This window comes from Euprymna scolopes, chromosome 1 (genome assembly GCF_053919585.1).
Source record: "Euprymna scolopes isolate OS-2025 chromosome 1, ASM5391958v1, whole genome shotgun sequence".
Taxonomy (NCBI): Eukaryota; Metazoa; Mollusca; class Cephalopoda; order Sepiida; family Sepiolidae; genus Euprymna; species Euprymna scolopes.
Genome location: NC_136482.1, coordinates 175,946,289 through 175,965,564, shown reverse-complemented (window position 1 = coordinate 175,965,564; position 19,276 = coordinate 175,946,289). Strand labels below are relative to the sequence as shown.

At 34.7% G+C, this 19,276-nt stretch overlaps 1 protein-coding gene across 1 annotated transcript in view; it reads left to right on the top strand.

Moving 5' to 3' along the window:
- The window catches only part of LOC145277685 (uncharacterized), a 78,188-nt gene extending 63,970 nt beyond the window's left edge, over positions 1 to 14,218 (top strand). The window contains exons 3-5 of the mRNA XM_080129370.1: positions 1 to 161; positions 4,606 to 4,732; positions 12,130 to 14,218. The exon at positions 1 to 161 is cut by the window's left edge and continues 626 nt beyond it. Coding sequence (XP_079985496.1) covers positions 1 to 161; positions 4,606 to 4,732; positions 12,130 to 14,010 — 2,169 coding nt within the window. The 3' untranslated portion in view covers positions 14,011 to 14,218. The remainder of the gene's footprint in view (positions 162 to 4,605; positions 4,733 to 12,129) is intronic.
- The last annotated feature ends 5,058 nt before the right edge of the window (positions 14,219 to 19,276 follow it).

Genomic DNA, 19,276 nt, shown 5'->3' with positions numbered 1-19,276 from the left:
GAACCAGATCCTACGCGACCCCTTTCTGCTCTTGTCATCAAAGAAACAAAGAAATCCTCTGTGCAACGTGTAAAGAGTGCGATGCGTATTTTACGGAGCAGTGTCTTTTTCAGTAAAATGATTTTGGACACTGCTACATCTGAGGTTGGAAATATGCACAAGTAAGTAATATCAATTTTCTTATATCAAATACCACAATGTTTTACATTTAAACAAACTTTTGTGTAACTTGAATATTCACATTGGGCTGCTTCATTGCATTTGCTTTGAAAATTTTTCTTTTAAACTGCCATCAAAATGTTGGTATCATTTAGTTTTTGCTTGAGCCAATGTTGATATCCAAACTGCAACAGTGGAAAGAATTGTTCAGTTTATTTGAGAAAAGCGATTTCCATAAGTTTTTGAAATGGAGATTGAAATCAATAATTGTTTTCCCCTTATATATCGTTATTGCCACAAATGACATATCTACAGGATGCGGATTATATTTGTACAAGATTATTGTCTAGGAAAACCTAAATCTCATTTTTGGAGATTTATTCATCAAACTTGGCTGTAAGTATCTTTATGCCAAGTTCACTTAATGAACCTACATTTTGACTTGATGAGGCTTGGAGTAGACTCTGAACCAACTGCAATCTTTGTCACTGTCTCCCAATCTTGGCATCCAGAAGTTCTGGTGGTCCTGGTGGTCCTGGCCTTCAACTCATTCTTTGTGCTATAACATGGCTCTTTCCACCGTCAAACGGATAAAAGTCAAGTGAGCCAGATAAAATGTAATCAACAGTTTTTTGATAGCCTGACCTGGTTCTTCTGGGTGGTGTAACTGGGACACTAAGTCTTGCACTGAAATGTACCACTTTCCTACAGCCACCTGATTGATACAGGATTTCATTACCTTACTCAGAACACTGATGTATCTATTGGTGTTCAATCTGCGTCCTTCTGGGAAAAGTGGAATTTCATGACAACACTGAAGACCATGGTGGTCATTGAAAACTTCATCTGCATTACTCTAAGCATGTGTTTTGTTAAGACAGTGTACAACATGTTGTTCTGGTTTTGGCAAAACTTTTTTATTTCAAACTGCATATGTCTGTCACTTTTCTTGCATTGTCCAAAAGTGAGAATTTTTTTTCTTTCAAGACAATAGAATTCCGTTTCCAGCAAGCAAGCATTTAATTTTTACCTGAGAAATGGAAATTATTCCTGTTTTGATAGATATTGTTCTTTTCTCATCATCCCTTTCCTTTGCAATGGCACACTTTGCCTTTCTGGGTTGATTGTCAATGATCTCAACTTTGTTGATGAACTTCAGCTTCAGCATCTTCGATCATGCATTTTTCTCTCTAATTACGCCTTGTAGTCGAATCCTCTCTGACCTTTTTTATAATCTTCCTGTTAAAAACTGAGGAAGTCTAAAATATCCTTATTTGTCCTTTTCGCATGGATTTTAAGGAGAACTCATTGTTTCTCCCACAAATAATAATGTTGAAAATTATCCATAATCAGTTTTTCTTCAAGAAAAAAGAATGGAAATCTTAATGTTTTCATGAAGACAAATTTCTCTGCTAAAATGCATAAAATTAGTTGAAAATTCTGACCCAATATCATCTGCACCCTGTACATCTTATTTGTCATGTAAATCATTTTTTTTTCTGTTACTGATGTGTAACAGCTTTAAAAATGGAAAATTGTGCTACCTTAACGAAATTAGTCATGTAAAATTGTACATAAAATTTTGATTATAACATTTTTGTTTTAACTCTTGTATATTATTTAAGAAATAAAAAAATGATTTCAACTGAAAACAAGTTTATCATGTAATAAAAAAAAAATTATTTCAAATGAAAACAAGTTAAACTTGTTATATCAAAAAGATGCATAGGATTGCTTCATCAATAATTTTGTATTGACTTCAGGTTATAACATGTTTCAGTTCTTCCAACATCACGTCTGTTCATCCAAGCGAGTCTACCAAAATAATGCCTATACTTGCAGACATTCAAATGTTTGTTGAGCTTACGATAACGTTCAGCTTATTCGGTTGAAACCACTGCTGCAAATGCTAAAACTTCAGGCAGAAGCAACATGCATCACTTTCTTCCTGCTCTCAACGAGTTGCACAAATGATTGTTCCTCCTGAGTCTAACATGTAGGACACAGTGCAACCTCACTCCTGTCCAATTACCTCTATTTTCATAATTTGAACATTGATCTCATCTCTTATGTATAGCGATTTGAACATTTTTTTTTTTCCTGCCAAATCTGAAATTGTCTTAATGATCATTATTACTGGTTTGATGAAAAATTTAATCAGGCTTATATTGTATTATTTTTCAGGCATGTTGTATTAAGGATTATATTGTATTAATTTTTCAGTCTTATATTGTATTAAGGGTCTGGTCATATCTAGTACCTCCTATCACGTCAGACAAGCACTTAGAATTGGTTTCAATGGAGATGATAGTCTCTCCTTCTTTTTCATGTTTACAAGTTCACAAAACTCTGTAGTCCTTCATACATTAATTGAATAAAAACTTCAATTTGTCATTGGTGTACAAGATCTCTAAGCAGCTTCTTGTATGTCATAGATCTCCGACTAGTTTTGTGTTGCAAAAAATACTCCTATAACATTCATGTACACTGTTGGATTAACCGCATAATCTGCATGTTCATTTTTCCTTGGTATTGGCTTGTACTGCCCCCAGGATTAGTTTTGCTGTTTCTTCTTCCTCTGGCTTTATTAATTTGAAAGTTAAAAAAAAAAAGTTCAGATCAGCATGACCTTTTGTAGTTGTTTCTATAGGAAGATTATGTCCTAAACACTCCTCAAATATTCATGAATCATTCCTTGTACTCTATTTCTTCTCCTTGTGGACATCCATTGCAGTCACATTTGTTCAAGAGATCACAAATTCCTGTACCAAAAAGGGAGATATCGTGCAGCACTAATGAAAGTGCCTTAGGCAAACTAAGTTCTCTTTGAATGGTGAAGACTAAATCAGTAAGCCTTTTGCAATCTCTAAAAGGAAGAGGTAGGATAGCCTTGTGAGAACAAACAGATATTACACTTAAATCTTAGCCTGAAGGTTAGATTTGTTAACCAACCTCTCACAGTGCCACAGCCAAGCACAAATTCATTTTGTAGTGGGGAATCAAACTCTCCAAAAAGGACACTATTGTCCAACTGTAAAAAAAAAAAAGAAAGGCAGTGAGCCCTTTGCCCCTTTTAAAAGAATGAGGTGATGCTGGGGAAGATAGCCTTCTGAGATTGAACAGATACTATACTTTGATCCCAGACTGGAATTATCTGACTCTCAAAACGTCATGGGTAGATAACTAAAAATAATTTTTTATAGTGTGATTCCAGCTCTTCAAAATGAGGAACTTTTGTTCAGCTAGCTTGATTTGATTGATAATGTCAGTATTTGCTCACTGAGGACAATAAACAGTAAACCTATCTTCATCTGGAAGGAGAACAATGAAAGCCAATATTGTTTTTGTTGCTTTCAAAAGGAGATAAACCAAACTGATATTATACTTTGATCCTAAAGCAGATTTAGTTACCAGCCTTTTACAACAGCAAGGTTATGCATATCAGTATGTAGTGAGGTTCAGCCTGGTTTGTCCTATCAACATTTCTTAACTACCTCAAGTGACTGGCCATTTCTTTTCTGAAAAGAAGAAACTAAAAGCAGTTTTTCCTTGCCGATAGGAGATTGTACTCTTGGGTTAAAAACATGAAGGTATTATATTTTAACCCTATGCCAGATTTGTTTTCCTGCCTCTTACAATGGCATGCTTAGATACAATGTCTGGTTATAATGGGTGAATCCAACTCTCCAAAATGGAACACTGAAATTGCAAAAATAGCCGAGTTGTTACCACTGACATTTCCTCACTTTGAAATGAGAAAATGAAAGACAAATCTTTTCCAAATGGAATAAATGTCATTATGGTCTACTGTGACTGAACTGATACAACACTTTGATCATGGATTGGATTTTTTTAGGAAACTAGCCTGATCAGTATCGTTGACATTCTCTCTCTGATAGGGGCACTTTAGGTGATGGTCTATAGACTAATCCTCCTTCCAAAATAAAAAGTTGAAAAACAAAACATCTTTTACCAATTCCAAAGGGTAATTAATGCTATGGAGCATGGCCTCCTGCCACTGAACAGATACTACACATCGATCCTGGACTAGATGTGTTTACCAGCCTTCCATAGCAGCAAGGATGATCATTTTATCATTAAAATCCTGTTTCCCAATAAAGGGCAGTGATTCTGTTAAAAATTAACCTGATTAGTATTCTCACTGATTAAAGTGTGGTTGATAGTAAACTTACCTCCCTTAAAAAGATGAGTGGGGTGGGAAAAAGATGGAATTCTTGAACTTAATAAATATACTTTAATTCTGGCCTGAATGCTAGGTAAGTTTTGTGTGTTTGTCAGTGTGTCAGGCTTGTTTGAAATAGCACATATCTATAAGAGACTTTCAAATCAGTTTGAAATAGCATTTTCACTGTCAAAATGTCAGATGGAAAATGGTCATTTTTAAAAATAACCATTCTTTTGATTGTTTGTTTTTTTTTTTCTCAGGGTGACAGTTTTTGTACAGAAAAAACCAGTTGGAATTGGTTTAGGTTCTTCCATAACCATAGCCACAATAAATGCTGCCGGAGATGCCCTCTTCAATAATTTCTATCGCAAATGTCCCATCGTTTATGTGAGTTCATCATTTTATTTTTTATTTTAAATTAACTAATAATAGACATGAAAGAATTGAAGTTGCTTAAAATATCTCAATAATGACATACATAGAAATCTAAGAAATAATCTGTTTAATTTTTAAAATCTGACTAAAAATAAGGAAGTTATCACTATTTTTTTTTCCTCACATGTTTAGATATTTTACCCTCTTTAAAACCATACATTCTTTGTCATTTTGGACACTTTTTCAGTAAAAATGCTATGTTCTTGTTAAAACGCAAAACTAAGCAATGAAATTTGCCATATAAGTGCACCTTTGTGAATATCGCACTGAGAATCTCAATAAATTAATAGTTTATCTGCAGTAAATGCATATATGTTGCAATAGCGTAAAAATTCCATGTGTCTATTAATCAAAAAAAGGGAACTCAAAATTGAATTCTAATGCATTTTATGTACAAGGAACTGAAATCTATGGCAAGATTTCTTTGCTAACATTGTAGATTGACACCTGATAAATTGCCTTCACGTACCACCCCAAAATATGCAATTTTCCCTTTTTTTTTTAGGCAATTAAACTGAAAAATTTGACAGAAATTTTATATTAGGTTGGTGCAAAAACAATATCGTTTTCTCAGATATGTTACTTTTATATATGATTTCTGAATTAATTCATTGATATATATATATATAGCCATGTTATATATCATTTTGAAGCGCATTTTTCGCTTTATCGAATTGTGTTATTCGTTACTGTTCTCAATCTCTTCATTTTTTGCAGGCTTTTTGACAGTATGAACAAAATTAAAATCCACATGATTTTCTTGTTCCAGTTCAAACTAGGCCGAAAAGCTGCTGAGACAACTTGGTGATATCAATGATGCATTTGGCCCAGGAGCCACTAATAAATTTGTGGCACAACGGTGGTTCAAGAAATTTTGCAATGTTAACGGGAGCCTAGAAGATGAAGACTGTTACGTCCAGCTGACTATGGTTGATAACAAACATTTGAAAACTTTAATTTAAGCTAATCCTTGCAAAACCACATGAGAAGTTGCTGTTGAACTAAGCTTAACCACTGAAGTCGTTTGCCATTTAAAACAAATAGGGAAGTCAAAAAAGTTGGATAAATGGGTGTCGCAGGAATTGATCGATAATCAAAAATATCGTTTTGAGGTGTCTTCTGTGCCACAAAAACAACCCATTTCTCGAGCAGATTGTGACATGTGATAAGTAGATCCTCTATGACAACCGTCGACATTCAGCACACTGGTTGGATGCTGGAGAAGCTCCACAACACTTCCCGAACCTGAAATTGCACCAAAGAAGGTTATGATGACTGTTTGGTGGTCTGTGGCCAGTCTCATCTGTCACAGTTTCTTGAATCTGGGCGAAATGATTACCACGAAGAAGTACTGCCGACAAATTGACGAAATGTACCAGAAGCTCCAACATACGTGCCCGAGATTGGTCAATATGAAGGGACCAATTCTCCTCCATGACAATGCTCACCCACATGTTGATCAACTGACCCTGCTGAAACTGAACAAGTTGGGCTACAAGACTCTGCCTCATCCGCCATATTCACCGGATCTCTTGCCCACCGATTATCATTTTTTCAAGCATCTTAACAACTTCCTTTGCGAAAAATGCTTCAAAAGCTAAGATTATGCCAAGTCATTATGGAGAGTAGAAAACGCATTGTGGATGCGTTATCGGCAGCTCCTGTTACTCTCGCTTCTTCTTATTTGTCCCTCAGTCCTCATTTTTTAAATGAGTGATTTTTCTGACAAAGGGAGAAGAAAAAGCTGTTTTCTAGGTTGGCAGTATTTTTGCGCGAACAGTTGGCAGAGTTGGTGGAAATTTTCTGTTCTATGTCTATCCTTGTAGCCATGTCACTAGTAAGGGTGCTGGAGGTAAACGTTTTGTCTGGGCTGACATTATCCGCCTGATAGTCAGAGACCTGAACCTTGGATTAACCACTAAGGAGGCTGTCCTATCAGCAGGTGCAAAGTACTGGGGCTGCTGTATTGCCATTTGGTGAATGGAATCTGGACCATGCAGTAGCTTCTGGTGGGGCCTCTCGATGCCATACTAGTGGGTAATTGTTACGGCTTTACCTTATCATGTGGTACAAAAAAAAAAAAAAAATTCTTCGTTTCTTTTTCTCTCTTAGTTTCCCCTCTCTGTCCTGCTCTAAGTAAATCTGTCGACCTAGTCCACAAATTCCAAAATTTCATCATGACAAGTTTCAAGAAAAAATACACGATTAAACCCGGTTCTCCAACTTCCAACGTAGACCCCTACTACCATGTCTCCTTCTCCAACATCAGGGGTCTACGTTCTAACCTTCCAGAGGTTAAAACCCAATTACAGGAGACTAAACCAGACCTTTTATTTTTAAGTGAAACTGGCATTGGACAGGCTATTTCCCTAGATGAGTTTGCAATTACAGGATACTCTAACTTAACTTCTAAATCTGACCCCCAAGATCGCCATGGGCATGGAATATGTGCCTATATTAAAGATAGCTTTCCATGTGGGAGGGACATCTCCAGGGAAGATCCTAACTTACCCTATATGTGCTTCCGGGTTGCTTTAGCTCACACTACTGTATTTATATTTACTCTCTATCGCCCCCACAACAGCGGAGTTACTATCTTTCAAAGCATATCTGAGAAAATTGACCAAGTCCTTTCTACTTATCCTTCAGCTAACATTCACGTATGTGGAGACTTCAATGTTCACAACGTCGAATGGTTGACCCACTCAAACAAGACCGATGATGAGGGGAGGTTCTGTCATGATTTCTCCATTGCCTATGACCTCACTCAGATTGTTCAGGAACCTACCCGTGTGCCCGATAATGACGGCCAGTATGCGAGCCTACTAGACCTTTTTCTCACAACTTGCCCTGAACTATGTTCAGTTTCTGTTCTGTCGCCTCTTGGATCTTCCGACCACTCTGTTGTATCAATTAAGATAAAAATGAAATGTAATAAGTCCCCAGACGTACCACTTCATCGTACAGTATATCGATACACTAAGGCTGACTGGGATAGCTTCCGTACATTTATATCTGATCTACCTCTGCATTCCATGTTTAAAAAGGATGTGTCCTCTATAGTATTAGACCTAACTGAATGGTTAATTGTAGGTATTGACCATTTCATACCCTCTAAAAAGTTTCAGCAAAAACCTAACAGCCAGCCATGGTTCTCTCCAGAATGTGCTGCTGCCATTGCGCACAGAAATCACTTTTTCCACTGCTTCAAACGTAATAGATGTATGGAAGCTAAAGCCGTTTTCAGGACTGCCAGCAACCATTGTAAGAAAGTAATAAGGAACGCAAGAGAGTTGTATGCTCAATCTGTTAAGTCCAAAGTAGCTGAGCAGCGGCTTGGTTCCCACCAGTTTTGGCAAATAGCAAACAGAATCCTGAACAGAAGCGTGTGCTCCATCCCAACTATTATCAATGGACCTGAGGTAATCTCGTCAGCATCAGACAAAGCCAAACTCTTTGTCAAGAACTTTGCAGCTAATTCTACCCTTTGCGACCAAGACCGCCAACCCCCAATATTTCCTCCTGTATCAGAAAACACGCTATGTGATATACGTATATCTGTACGTGATGTTGCCAAGCTAATCAAAAACCTTGATTCCAGTAAAGCAACTGGCCCTGATGGTATTCCAATTATAGTACTCAAAAAACTTCAACCTGAACTAGCGCCCATACTTACAAAACTGTTTAAACGTTGTCTTAAGGAGAATAGTTTCCCATCTCCCTGGAAAATCTCATCAGTATGCCCTGTATTTAAGAATTCAGGTGATCGCTCATCCCCCTCTCAGTACAGGCCAATAAGTCTCCTGTGCGTCATGAGTAAGTTGCTAGAATCTGTGTTAAATACAGAAGTAATAAAACATCTCAACAAAAATAACCTTCTTAGTGACACTCAATATGGTTTCCGTTCTGCTAGATCTACAGCAGATGTCCTTACAGTTATATCGCATAGGATTAGCAAATCTCTCGACGGTGGCAATCTTTCTAGGGCAATTGCTCTTGACATATCTAAAGCCTTTGATAGGGTATGGCATAAAGGTTTACTTCATAAGATCGCTAGCTATGGTATAGCTGGAAAAGTCTTCTCAATTATTAAATCATTTCTTTCTGATAGGTTCATAAGAGTAGTAGTTGAGGGGCAAAAATCAGAAGCTCACAGTATTAATGCCGGTGTCCCTCAGGGGTCCATCCTGGGCCCAACTCTTTTCCTGATCTACATTAATGATCTTCCAAATCATATCCTTACATCATTTGTAGACATTTATGCTGACGACACTACCATTTATGGTACCACATCTAAGACAGTAAACGACCAAGTACTCTCCAATTCTCTCTCCTCTGATCTTGAGCATGTAGTACAATGGGGAAAGGAGTGGCTGGTTACTTTTAATGCATCTAAAACCAAGCTTCTCTCTTTACATCATCAACATTTTAATCCACATTTGTCATCAATTGAAATGAATGGCTCTCGTCTTCAGGAGGCCTCAAGTTTTGACAAGCTTCTGGGCTTGACCATTACTCCTGATCTTAAATGGAACACGTATATCAAATCTGTTGCCAAGGCCGCTGGAAAAATGGTGGGATCTTTCTATCGATCCAGTAGATATCTCACTGCTGATGCTATTCTCTATCTATATAAGAGCCAGGTACGTCCAAGGATGGAATACTGTTGCCACATCTGGGCAGGAGCTGCTAGAAAGGACTTGTCCTGCCTTGATAGAGTTCAAAATAGACTTCGTAGCCTCGTAGGAGATGTCCTTTTCTCCTCCTTACAACCTCTATCTCACAGAAGAGATGTTGCGAGTTTGTCTCTGATGTATCGTTATTTTCATGGAAAGTGTTCAACTGAGCTTCAATCTATGGTCCCCCCTCGCCAAACTTTCACAAGAAACACTCGTCTAGCTGTAAACACTATCAATAATTTCCCCCACTCTTTATCTGTGCCTAAACCTAAACATAGATTCCATGAACAAAGCTTCTTTCTTAGAACTGCACGCCTGTGGAATTGTCTTCCGTTTTCCTGCTTTCCGGCTGACTACAATATGGTTGTGTTCAAGTCTAAGGTAAATAAGTTCTTGATGAGCCGTTCCATATAAGTTATTAAATTTACCAAATTTTCATTACTAATGATTACTATATTGACCAACTTCTACTGTACACTCTTTAACCCTTATCCTTGAGTGGCCTCTGGGCCTTGATAATGTGGTGATGCCTTTGTAAAAAAAAAAAAAAAGTCAGCCTTCAAAGACTTCATCAGTTCCAGAACTCCGGATTTCTATGCTAATGGGATAAATAAAAAACTGTTTCTCATTGGCAAAAATATGTTGATTCTAATAGTTCTTCATTTAATTAATAAAGTTTATTATGAAAGGAGTTATGATCTGTTGAAGTTGAACGTCAAAAAATGACATTATTTTTTGCACCAACCTAATATATATATAGTTTAATATAAAATAATCATGAATTTGTCATTTTTTTTCCCCCACTAAGTTTTATATATATATATTTTTTTTTTTCACATAATTGCATAAAAATGTAGAATCTTATTTATTTTTTTTAATTGGTGGCTACAAAGTCATTTGTTACTATAATTTAAGCTGGAGAGTCAAGTATATTTGAAACCAATATTTCTTGAAGGAAATTTTATAAAAGAATCACAAACCGCATTAGCTTTAAACAAGAACTTTTATTTATTTTTTTTTTCGAAATAAACATAGTTCACAAAACTCATTGCTTTACACAGCTGAGGACAGCAGCTGCTGCTTCATGTTTCAGCTGCTGACCAGCTTATTAGCACTACTACTAGTCAAATTGTTTATTTTTACTAAGAACAGATTTTTCTTTCTTTTTTTTTTTTTTTTTTTTTTTTTTTTGTGATCAGTCTTGTTAAAAGTTGCTGGTACCAAAAGAGAAATCAGCACAGAATTATCATATTAATGCCTAAAAAAAATTAACTTTGTTTGCATATAAAAAAATATTTAGAAAAAATGTTTGAGATGCATGTTAAAGTTTTTTTAAGATAAAAAAAAAAAAAATGGACCAGTTTATTTTGTATCCCAACAATAAGTGATTTTTTAATTTTTTTTCAAATTTCATGAAATTTCTCATAGAAGAGTGGTAATGAGCTTTTTAGCACAGGAGTAAAAAAAGAAATCTGATACAAAATGGCCGTTTTATAGCGTTAACGTTTTTATCATTACTTTCCTAAAAACTCTTCAAATATATCATATAGATTATTATTTATTAAAGCATGTGAAAAGGTATTCATTTCTGAACAAAATGGCAGTATTTTGAGGACTTGAAGTGTTTTGGTTTTTAAACAATAACTATTTTAGTAGGAATACCTTAAAATCTTGAAATATCCAAAGTGTTTTCATAGTAAGTTGGCATTAATATAATAGGTACTTGTTTGGTTTAATCAAGACAGTAAAAATAGAAAATATTGAAAACAAATTGTATTGTACGAACCCATTATGGAATTAAGTTCTTATAAAATAATTTCTCTTAATTTGATCAAATAGTTTTTTACAGAGGAAAATAAAATTTTAATGAGATTAATTGTATCTTGCAGTCCTGCTTATTTTGCAGACGAGGATGGGGTGCCTTTAAAAAAAAAGTAATTAACAAAATGAAAAAGGGATTAAAAAGGACATAGAAACTCTGTAAAATAAGTGAAAAAAACTAAAATATTTATCTAGGTATTTATTTATGCTCATGTCTCAAAATAATCTTGTCAAATTTTGACAAACTTTAAGCGATGATTGAAGTTATTTCCCTTGGCGCCCCCTCCTCCTCCATGAAATAGGCAAGATGGCGGGATACGATTGATCTCATTATAATTTGATTTTCCTCTGTAAAAAAAAACAAAACAAGAATACTTGATCAAATTAAGTGAATTTTTTTATGAGAATTTAATTCCATAACGGGTATGTACAATATAATATAACTTTTTATTTCAATATTTTTATTTTTTAATGTCTTGGTTAAACTAAACAAGTACCCTATGATAATATAAGTAATGTGGAAATTTTCATTTTAATGTTTGACACATTTATTTTTACAGAGGTCAAGGGAAATAACTTGTGACATAATTCTATTAAGTCACCAATCTAACAAGTCTTTTTTTATAGAATAAATATTTTCAGGAGGAGACTGACAAAATCAAATATTAAATGAAAAAATAATCTGTGAAAGGGATTGCTATTATGTTGAAGAATTATAATAGAAAATGCTTTTATTAAAGAAAAGCAAAAATAATTATATTTTGGTTATTTTTTTGTAATCTGAATTCACCTAATTTTTACTATCAAAAATATTGTCATCCGCTTTTCTGTTTATATTTTGTCTTTCAGACTTATGAGGAAGACAATCGTAAAAAATGGATAAATTGGGCTGTTGTGAAATATTTGGCAAATGAAATGGAAAGTATTGGTGGTCATTCTTTAGGTTTTGGTCAGGGCATTTCAAATCAGAGTTTTGCAATTGCTATCACGAAACTTGTCGATTCTCATTCCTGGAACGAAGTCGATGATGAATTGGTATTTGGTCCTGGAATGTCTGATGATTGTGCAAGATCTTTATCCAACATTGCCAAAGAAAGAAACTTGAAATTAAGCGTGATAAAACATCGGTTGGGCAATTATTATATCCTTCAACGTTATTATGACCCGCTTGACCTGGTGGACTGTTTGAAAAGAAATGGTGGTCGCCAAGGTAGATACCGTCTTGCTGACAAGTCGGAGATTCCTGAAATCCAATGTGATTACTGGGAATCATCATTTTCATTTAGGAACGATGACAAAGTTCCTAAATCAAAAGATTTCAACTTGCCTCATTCTAAAGACAAGTACTCCATGTCGGACAGCGATAGATTTAATCAGAAATTCACACAAGACAAAGAAATGGGTGGTTTTAACGATAGAGAATTTAGACAGGTGTCAAGATCTAACTCTGACTTTAGACCAATGTCAGATTTGTTTGACAGAGAACCTACAAAAATGTCTTGGGCTGATGACAGGGGATTCAGACAGATGTCCCAGCCTAATGACAAAGAATATGGCCAATCACGTTGGCTTGATAATAATGAAATTAGACAGATGCGTAGATCAGATGATCTGGAGTTTGGTCAAATGTCTCGGCCTGATGATAGAGAATTTAGATCAGTATCCCAAACTAACATTGAGGAATCCAACCAGACAACCTGGCGTGACAGAATGCCTGGTTCTTATGATAGAGAGACTTCTAGATCTGATACTAGAGAATTTGGAGCCATGGATAGTCTTGAACGAGAACTTCGACTTCGTGGTCAAATGGAGAGGGGAATGTCTGATAATAAAGAATTTAACTTTGACAAGAATCCAAGACTTGGTCACAATGAAAGACGGCAGGACTACACTGGGCAAAATTTTAACTGCATGTCAAATGACCAGGATAGGGAATTTAATTCACAGTTCCGTACTAATGATGATGGGCGACAAATGCATCATACTTATGATGACAATCTTGATGAACCAACACGTGAACGAGATAACAAAAACTATAATCAAATGGGCCCAAACAGAAGGAATTCTGACGATGTCTCCGGTGTTGATAGCAATAGATTTTATTCGCAAGGCCCAAATTATGATGATAGGAGATTGCGATTCAACGATGAACCACAACTCTCTTCCATGGATCGTCCAAATAATCCGATGAATCCAAATAATCCGATGAATCCAAATAATTCGATGAATCCAAATAATATGATGAATCCAAACAATATGATGAATCCAAACAGAATGCCAAATAATGGACCCTGGAATAATATGCAGAATTCAAGAAATGATGATCGCAGAATGGCTAATAATTCTGGAATGTTTCCTCTAAATAAACCAATGCTACCCCAAAGAAATATGATGATACAACAGAATATGATGGCTTTAAGACAAGATCTCAACAAAAATCAAATAAATGCCCTTCAATTTCTCACCAAAAAAATTGCTCATACTGCCCTTCATGCAGATGTGAAAAACATTCTTGCAAATGCCCGAAGGTTGTCAAACATTGCTAGTGCAAGAAGCAGGATGGAAAAATCTGGTTCTCAAATGCCACCATTTAGAGTGAAAATTCGAGGAAAGGGCGTTAGTAACCATCTCCTTTCAATGACAAAGCAAAAAGCTGCTCTCATATTGCAGTATGCACAAAAGATGAAAAGGAACGAGAAGCAAACTAATTCCAAAATATCATCAAATTAAAAAGTTTCTTCACAAAACAAGAAGTGATTCATTTTATTATTCTATGAAACAAAAATCTAAGAAATGTCTTCAGATCTGAATGACATAAAAATATACAGTTGTATTTTTCTCATAATTTTTATCTTTATTTTCTTTTTTTGATGTCCATTGTTACAATGTCATCATGTAGATTATGTAACTTGAATTACAATAAAATGCTTGACAAGTTTTTTGGTTTTTGATTTTATCATTTAAATAAAACATTCATGAGGCCCTTTTCTAATTACTAAGAACTTATTTGCTTTAACTCTAGGGTAGGAGGAGGGGGTCCCATCCATTTTCTGATAACTCTTTCCAAAAAAATATTTTTATGGTAATTATCTTTTATAATGTCTATTTTAACAAATTAATTTAAATTTACTCATTTTTTTTTTTTTTTTCTGATTTTATTGATCAACAAAATTTAGGAATTTTAAGGATTTCCTGTGTTTAAGGATTTTTCAAAATTAAATCCCTTCAATCATAAAATGATTTATGAATTGTAATTAAATCTAGTGCAGTCAATTACTTATAACGATAATTTAACAATAACGGTAAACTTTACTCAGCATCTTCAAAGACATTTACAGCCAATCTATTCAAATTCATCTCTTTGTAAGGAAAGGAAAAATTTGCCTCCATCGTCCGTCAGAGTATTAATCCTGTGCTTTTTTTTTCCATCCTTAATCAGTGAATTGGAAATCCTTCTCGACTAAGGCAATTTGTATTTCTGTTCCAATCTAGAGTGATCCTTTTCAGAGTGCTGGACTCTCCCCGCATTAAAAACTGGCTTTATATTTAAATATGCCTGTTTAAGGAATCAAATTTATAGGAACATTCTATTGTTTCTTATAATTTGAACTATTCAGACTAGTGTTCTCATCTTGGTAACGTTTCAGTTGATGTAACTTCTGACCTTCAGGTGTATCTTGTTGAACTCAATTTGAACAGAATTTAAAACGGAACCTTTTATTTAATCCATGATGGTAGCATGCTCTTGTTTGGTCAGCCATGATCAGGTAGAAGACCAGGTCAATCGCCTCAGCAAAAGCAATCTATGGCAAGCAATGGATTTTATCTTGCAAGATGAACAGCTGACTAATATTGCATAAGATTACTAAATTTCTCAATAGGATCTTTCTTGCAACTTGCAAGTGATGCAATATCTTGCAACCATCAAGTCATATCTCTCTGATAAGTTTATAAAAGTAGTTAATAGCCAGAAGTCTACAAAGCATCATGTTAATGCTGGCATGCCTCAAGGATCTATTCTGTGCCTAGCTCTTTTCCTGGTATAAATCATTTTCTGACATCTATGCAAATGACATAATTGTCTATGGCAGCATTTAAACAAGCATTAGTGATTCAAACCTGGCTTATCCCCCCCCCCCCCGCTCCTAATTAAAAGCATGGGTGTGAGGTGTTTTTTTAGTTTTAACACCTCTAAACAAGTTTCTTTCCTTTCGCCACCAAAGTTTGGATCTTTTATTTTGTTTCGGTTTAAATGAATGGTTTATTCTTTGAGAAATGCTTAGTACTGATTTTCACTCGGATCTAAAATGAAAAAATTAAGTCCATGGTTGCTGGGAACACGCTTGTATCATTATCGCTCCAGAAAGTAATCTGACTCCAGAGGCATTCCTCTACCTTTGTAAGAGTTGAATATATTCTAACATGGAATACTGCTGCCACATCTGGGGAGGTCTAGGGCACTTTTTTTTGTCTTAGAGCAAGAGTCTCCAGATTATAGCCCGCAGGCCAGATCCGGCCTACCAAAGTCTTTAATCCGGCCCATGGAGCTTTTATGGAAAGCAAAAAATATTCAGAAAAAATTTGTTAAATGGAAATGTATAAAAATAATGTGGCGGTTTTTCTTTTTGTTCAGAAAAAAAACAAAAAAAAACACCAGTTATGCTAAAAAGCAAAACTAATCATCAAAACCGCATTAAACACATTCACTTATATGGGTATGCCATGCCTTCTTCTTCATCTTGACTTCACTTCTGGCCATTGTTTTCACTTGTCTTCTGCGCATTGTGTCTGAGACAAGTTTCTCTTTTGTAAAAAAAAATGGTTATGGTTTACTTAATAAAATTGATAAACCATTAAAATAGTACATTTGTGATAGCATAATCACGTTGACACACTGGTTCCCCATCAAATCACCAAAGTTAAGCAACATTGAGCTTGGTTTGTGTTAAAATGGGTGACCATTTGTGAATTCCAGGTGCTGTATGTGCTTTCTGCTTTTCTCTGCATTGCTTCCAATCAATCTTGGGTCTCTCCTTGTGACAAACAGAGATTGGTGCCCCCCCCCCCCACCAAACATGAGAAAAAAGGAACAGGACTAAACACCGTTCCGTTATAGACCCAAAATATTACTGAAGAGATTTGCTAAATTATATTCTTTTTTTTTTTGTTTTCATTAAGCTAGCAAATAGGTCAGGGTTGAGGAAATTTTGTAAACATTCAACCAAGCAGAGTTGTAAATTTGTGGTGATGGGATGGGGGATTGACATAATCAGAGAAAGAAAAAGAGTATCTTAGTGAAGGAGAAGCATCCAGTAAAGTCAAGGTTGTGAAAGGTGACTAACGTAATCAGAAAGAAAGAGAGCCCTTTTGTAGATGTCAAAGTGCCGAGTTGACAGACCACGGGTCGCAAGGCGAATTACATGAGAGGAAAAGAAAGAAGTTGAGGGTTGTGCATCATGCTGTTTGCTTCAACCATTCCCCAGGTGTTTGATACGTTTTGTTTAACTCTGAACAACCTCAGTCTGTCGGATGTTTAATGAACACTTTGTTTTTTTTTTATTTTCCCTTTGGAGCCTTCTTTGCAATGGAGTGAGAGAAGATCTCTTCTTTATCACAAAAAGATGTTTCGGTTATCGTTAGCTAACATACTTCCTAACTTCCAGCGTAGCACTACTGGAAGTGCTGACAAGGCAAATCAGTTTCTTTGCCTTTTTCTTTCACTATACCTCTCCTGTGCATTTACCTGCTTTTTTTTTTTTTTTTTTTTTAATGTTTTTCCGATCGTTCCTTTTTAATTTAATAATAATTAGAAAGTTTTTTCAGTCTTATTTTAATTAAGAATTACTGAAATTAGTTTTTATTTTTACAGAATTATTGAAAACATTTGAAAATATTTTAAAATTATTTTGGGAATATGTGTCAGATACATATTTTGTTTGAAATTTTGTTATTTTGATTTCAATAATTTTATACTTTAATAAATATATACTTATCATATAAATTTAAATAAAAAAATTATTTTTTTCAATGAAAAAAACATTTTATTTTTATAATTTCATAAACAAGATATTTCGTATAAAGTTTTGAATAAAATAACTTATTTTATTAAAAGTACAAATAAAGACTTATATCAAAATTTTATTTATCGGTGTAATTTTAATTTTTATTGTATACTTTTCAGTAATGTCCTTTTCTCATATTTTATTTCATTAAATTGCTTCACAATAGAAATACTGAAGAACAATAAAAGTGAAGGAACTGATTTGTCTTGTCACTGCTTCTGGTAGCACTATGCCGGAAATTAGAAACATCGGTTATAATTATCTAACATATTTCCTAATTTTTATCGACTTAATCGCATTGTACTCTTATTAGCACCACTGCAAAGAACTTTCCTTTCAAACAGAATTTCCATGAACAGAGTTTCTTTCAGAGAACTTTTCACAGGTGGAACACATTATAACAGGAGTGCTTCCCTACAAATTACAACATGGCCATATTCAAATGCAATGTTAAGAAATACTTAGGTCATAAACCATCAGATTCTCCCCAGTCTTCTAATAATATTCATTTTTTTTTTTAACTGAGAATCTATTTGCCTCATCAACATTTATCCTTTAGTGGCATTTGGCTTTAATAAGTAGTAACGTAAGAGGAAAAGGAAATATAATAGATGGGAAAATATTGCATGTACTTAGAGATTTGAATCCCTCTTTTCTCACCTATATATGTGACACAATCATAAACCTTTAAAAGTATGTATGTTTGCCTTCCCATGAAAGCAAGTACACATCTGGTACAGGGGAAGTTTGGCATAAGGGCCCAAAATGTGGAGAGCTCAGGGCTTTCCTGAAACGTCTCTTACCCATTGTGGCACATATAAATAAAACAGTAGATATATGTGTGTGTGTCTGTGTGAAAATATTTAACCGATAAACTCTTACACTACTGGTCACATAACATTAAAATTAACAGAAAATAGTAATCATACACCAAGGATGGTTTATAACAAGTAAAATCTTTGAATGGATGAATAACACGTACAGAAATATGTTGGCAAGTTGAAATGCAAAATGTTCATTTCAACTTGCCGACATATTTGTATTACTTTTGTGCATGCATAAACTCATTTATAGCTTGGAACTGTTTTAATTTTAAATCTGTCAATAGCTCAAACAGTAGGGAATGCAGCTGGTGCACTAAATGTTTTGGTTTAGATTTTAGCTGATGGTACCGGAGTGATTTTTTTTTTTTTTTAACTTTTGAAAGCAGTACTATATATTAGGTACAGTATAATATTCAACAGAGAACTGGCTCTAATAAATACGAAATCTTCATGAATTAAGATATATTCAAGCATATTTTAAAACCGGGTAAGGCTGGCATCACCTGCTAGCTCGCAAAATATATTAAACTAGCAAGGTCATCCGGCGTTGCTTGGGACTGTATAAGACAATGATAAAACTGAAGTTGATTTTGAACATATGTTATTCTTAGGATAGAGGAATTTTTGATGTCTATGTATCATTTGCCATCTTGAGCAAAAGTATATTTTACCTACCCTAGGACGGGTATTGCATAACATATGTATGAAATAATTGTACCTTCCCTAGGACAGGAAATTTACAGCACGTATATGGAAAAATATTTCCTTACCTAGGGTGTGTAATGTACAATACATATTTTAAATAATTTGCATAATTTTCTGTTGTGCTAACTTTTCTGTATGTCAGAGTTTGTTCTTACATCAGAGTGCTCTAGTGAAGAAGCATATGATTTCTTATATAAATGTCATACTACTCAAATATATTACATGATTTTCGGTTTGAATAACTGATGCATGTGACAGGTAAGATTTTCTTTGTTTTTCATATGGGTACTATACTGTACAAGTACCTTTTTTCTAATTTAAAAATGAAAGAACTCGATATTTTTATGAAAATTTTCTGTCGTACTAAATTTTCTGTATGTCTAGAGTAAGAATTTGTTTTTCATC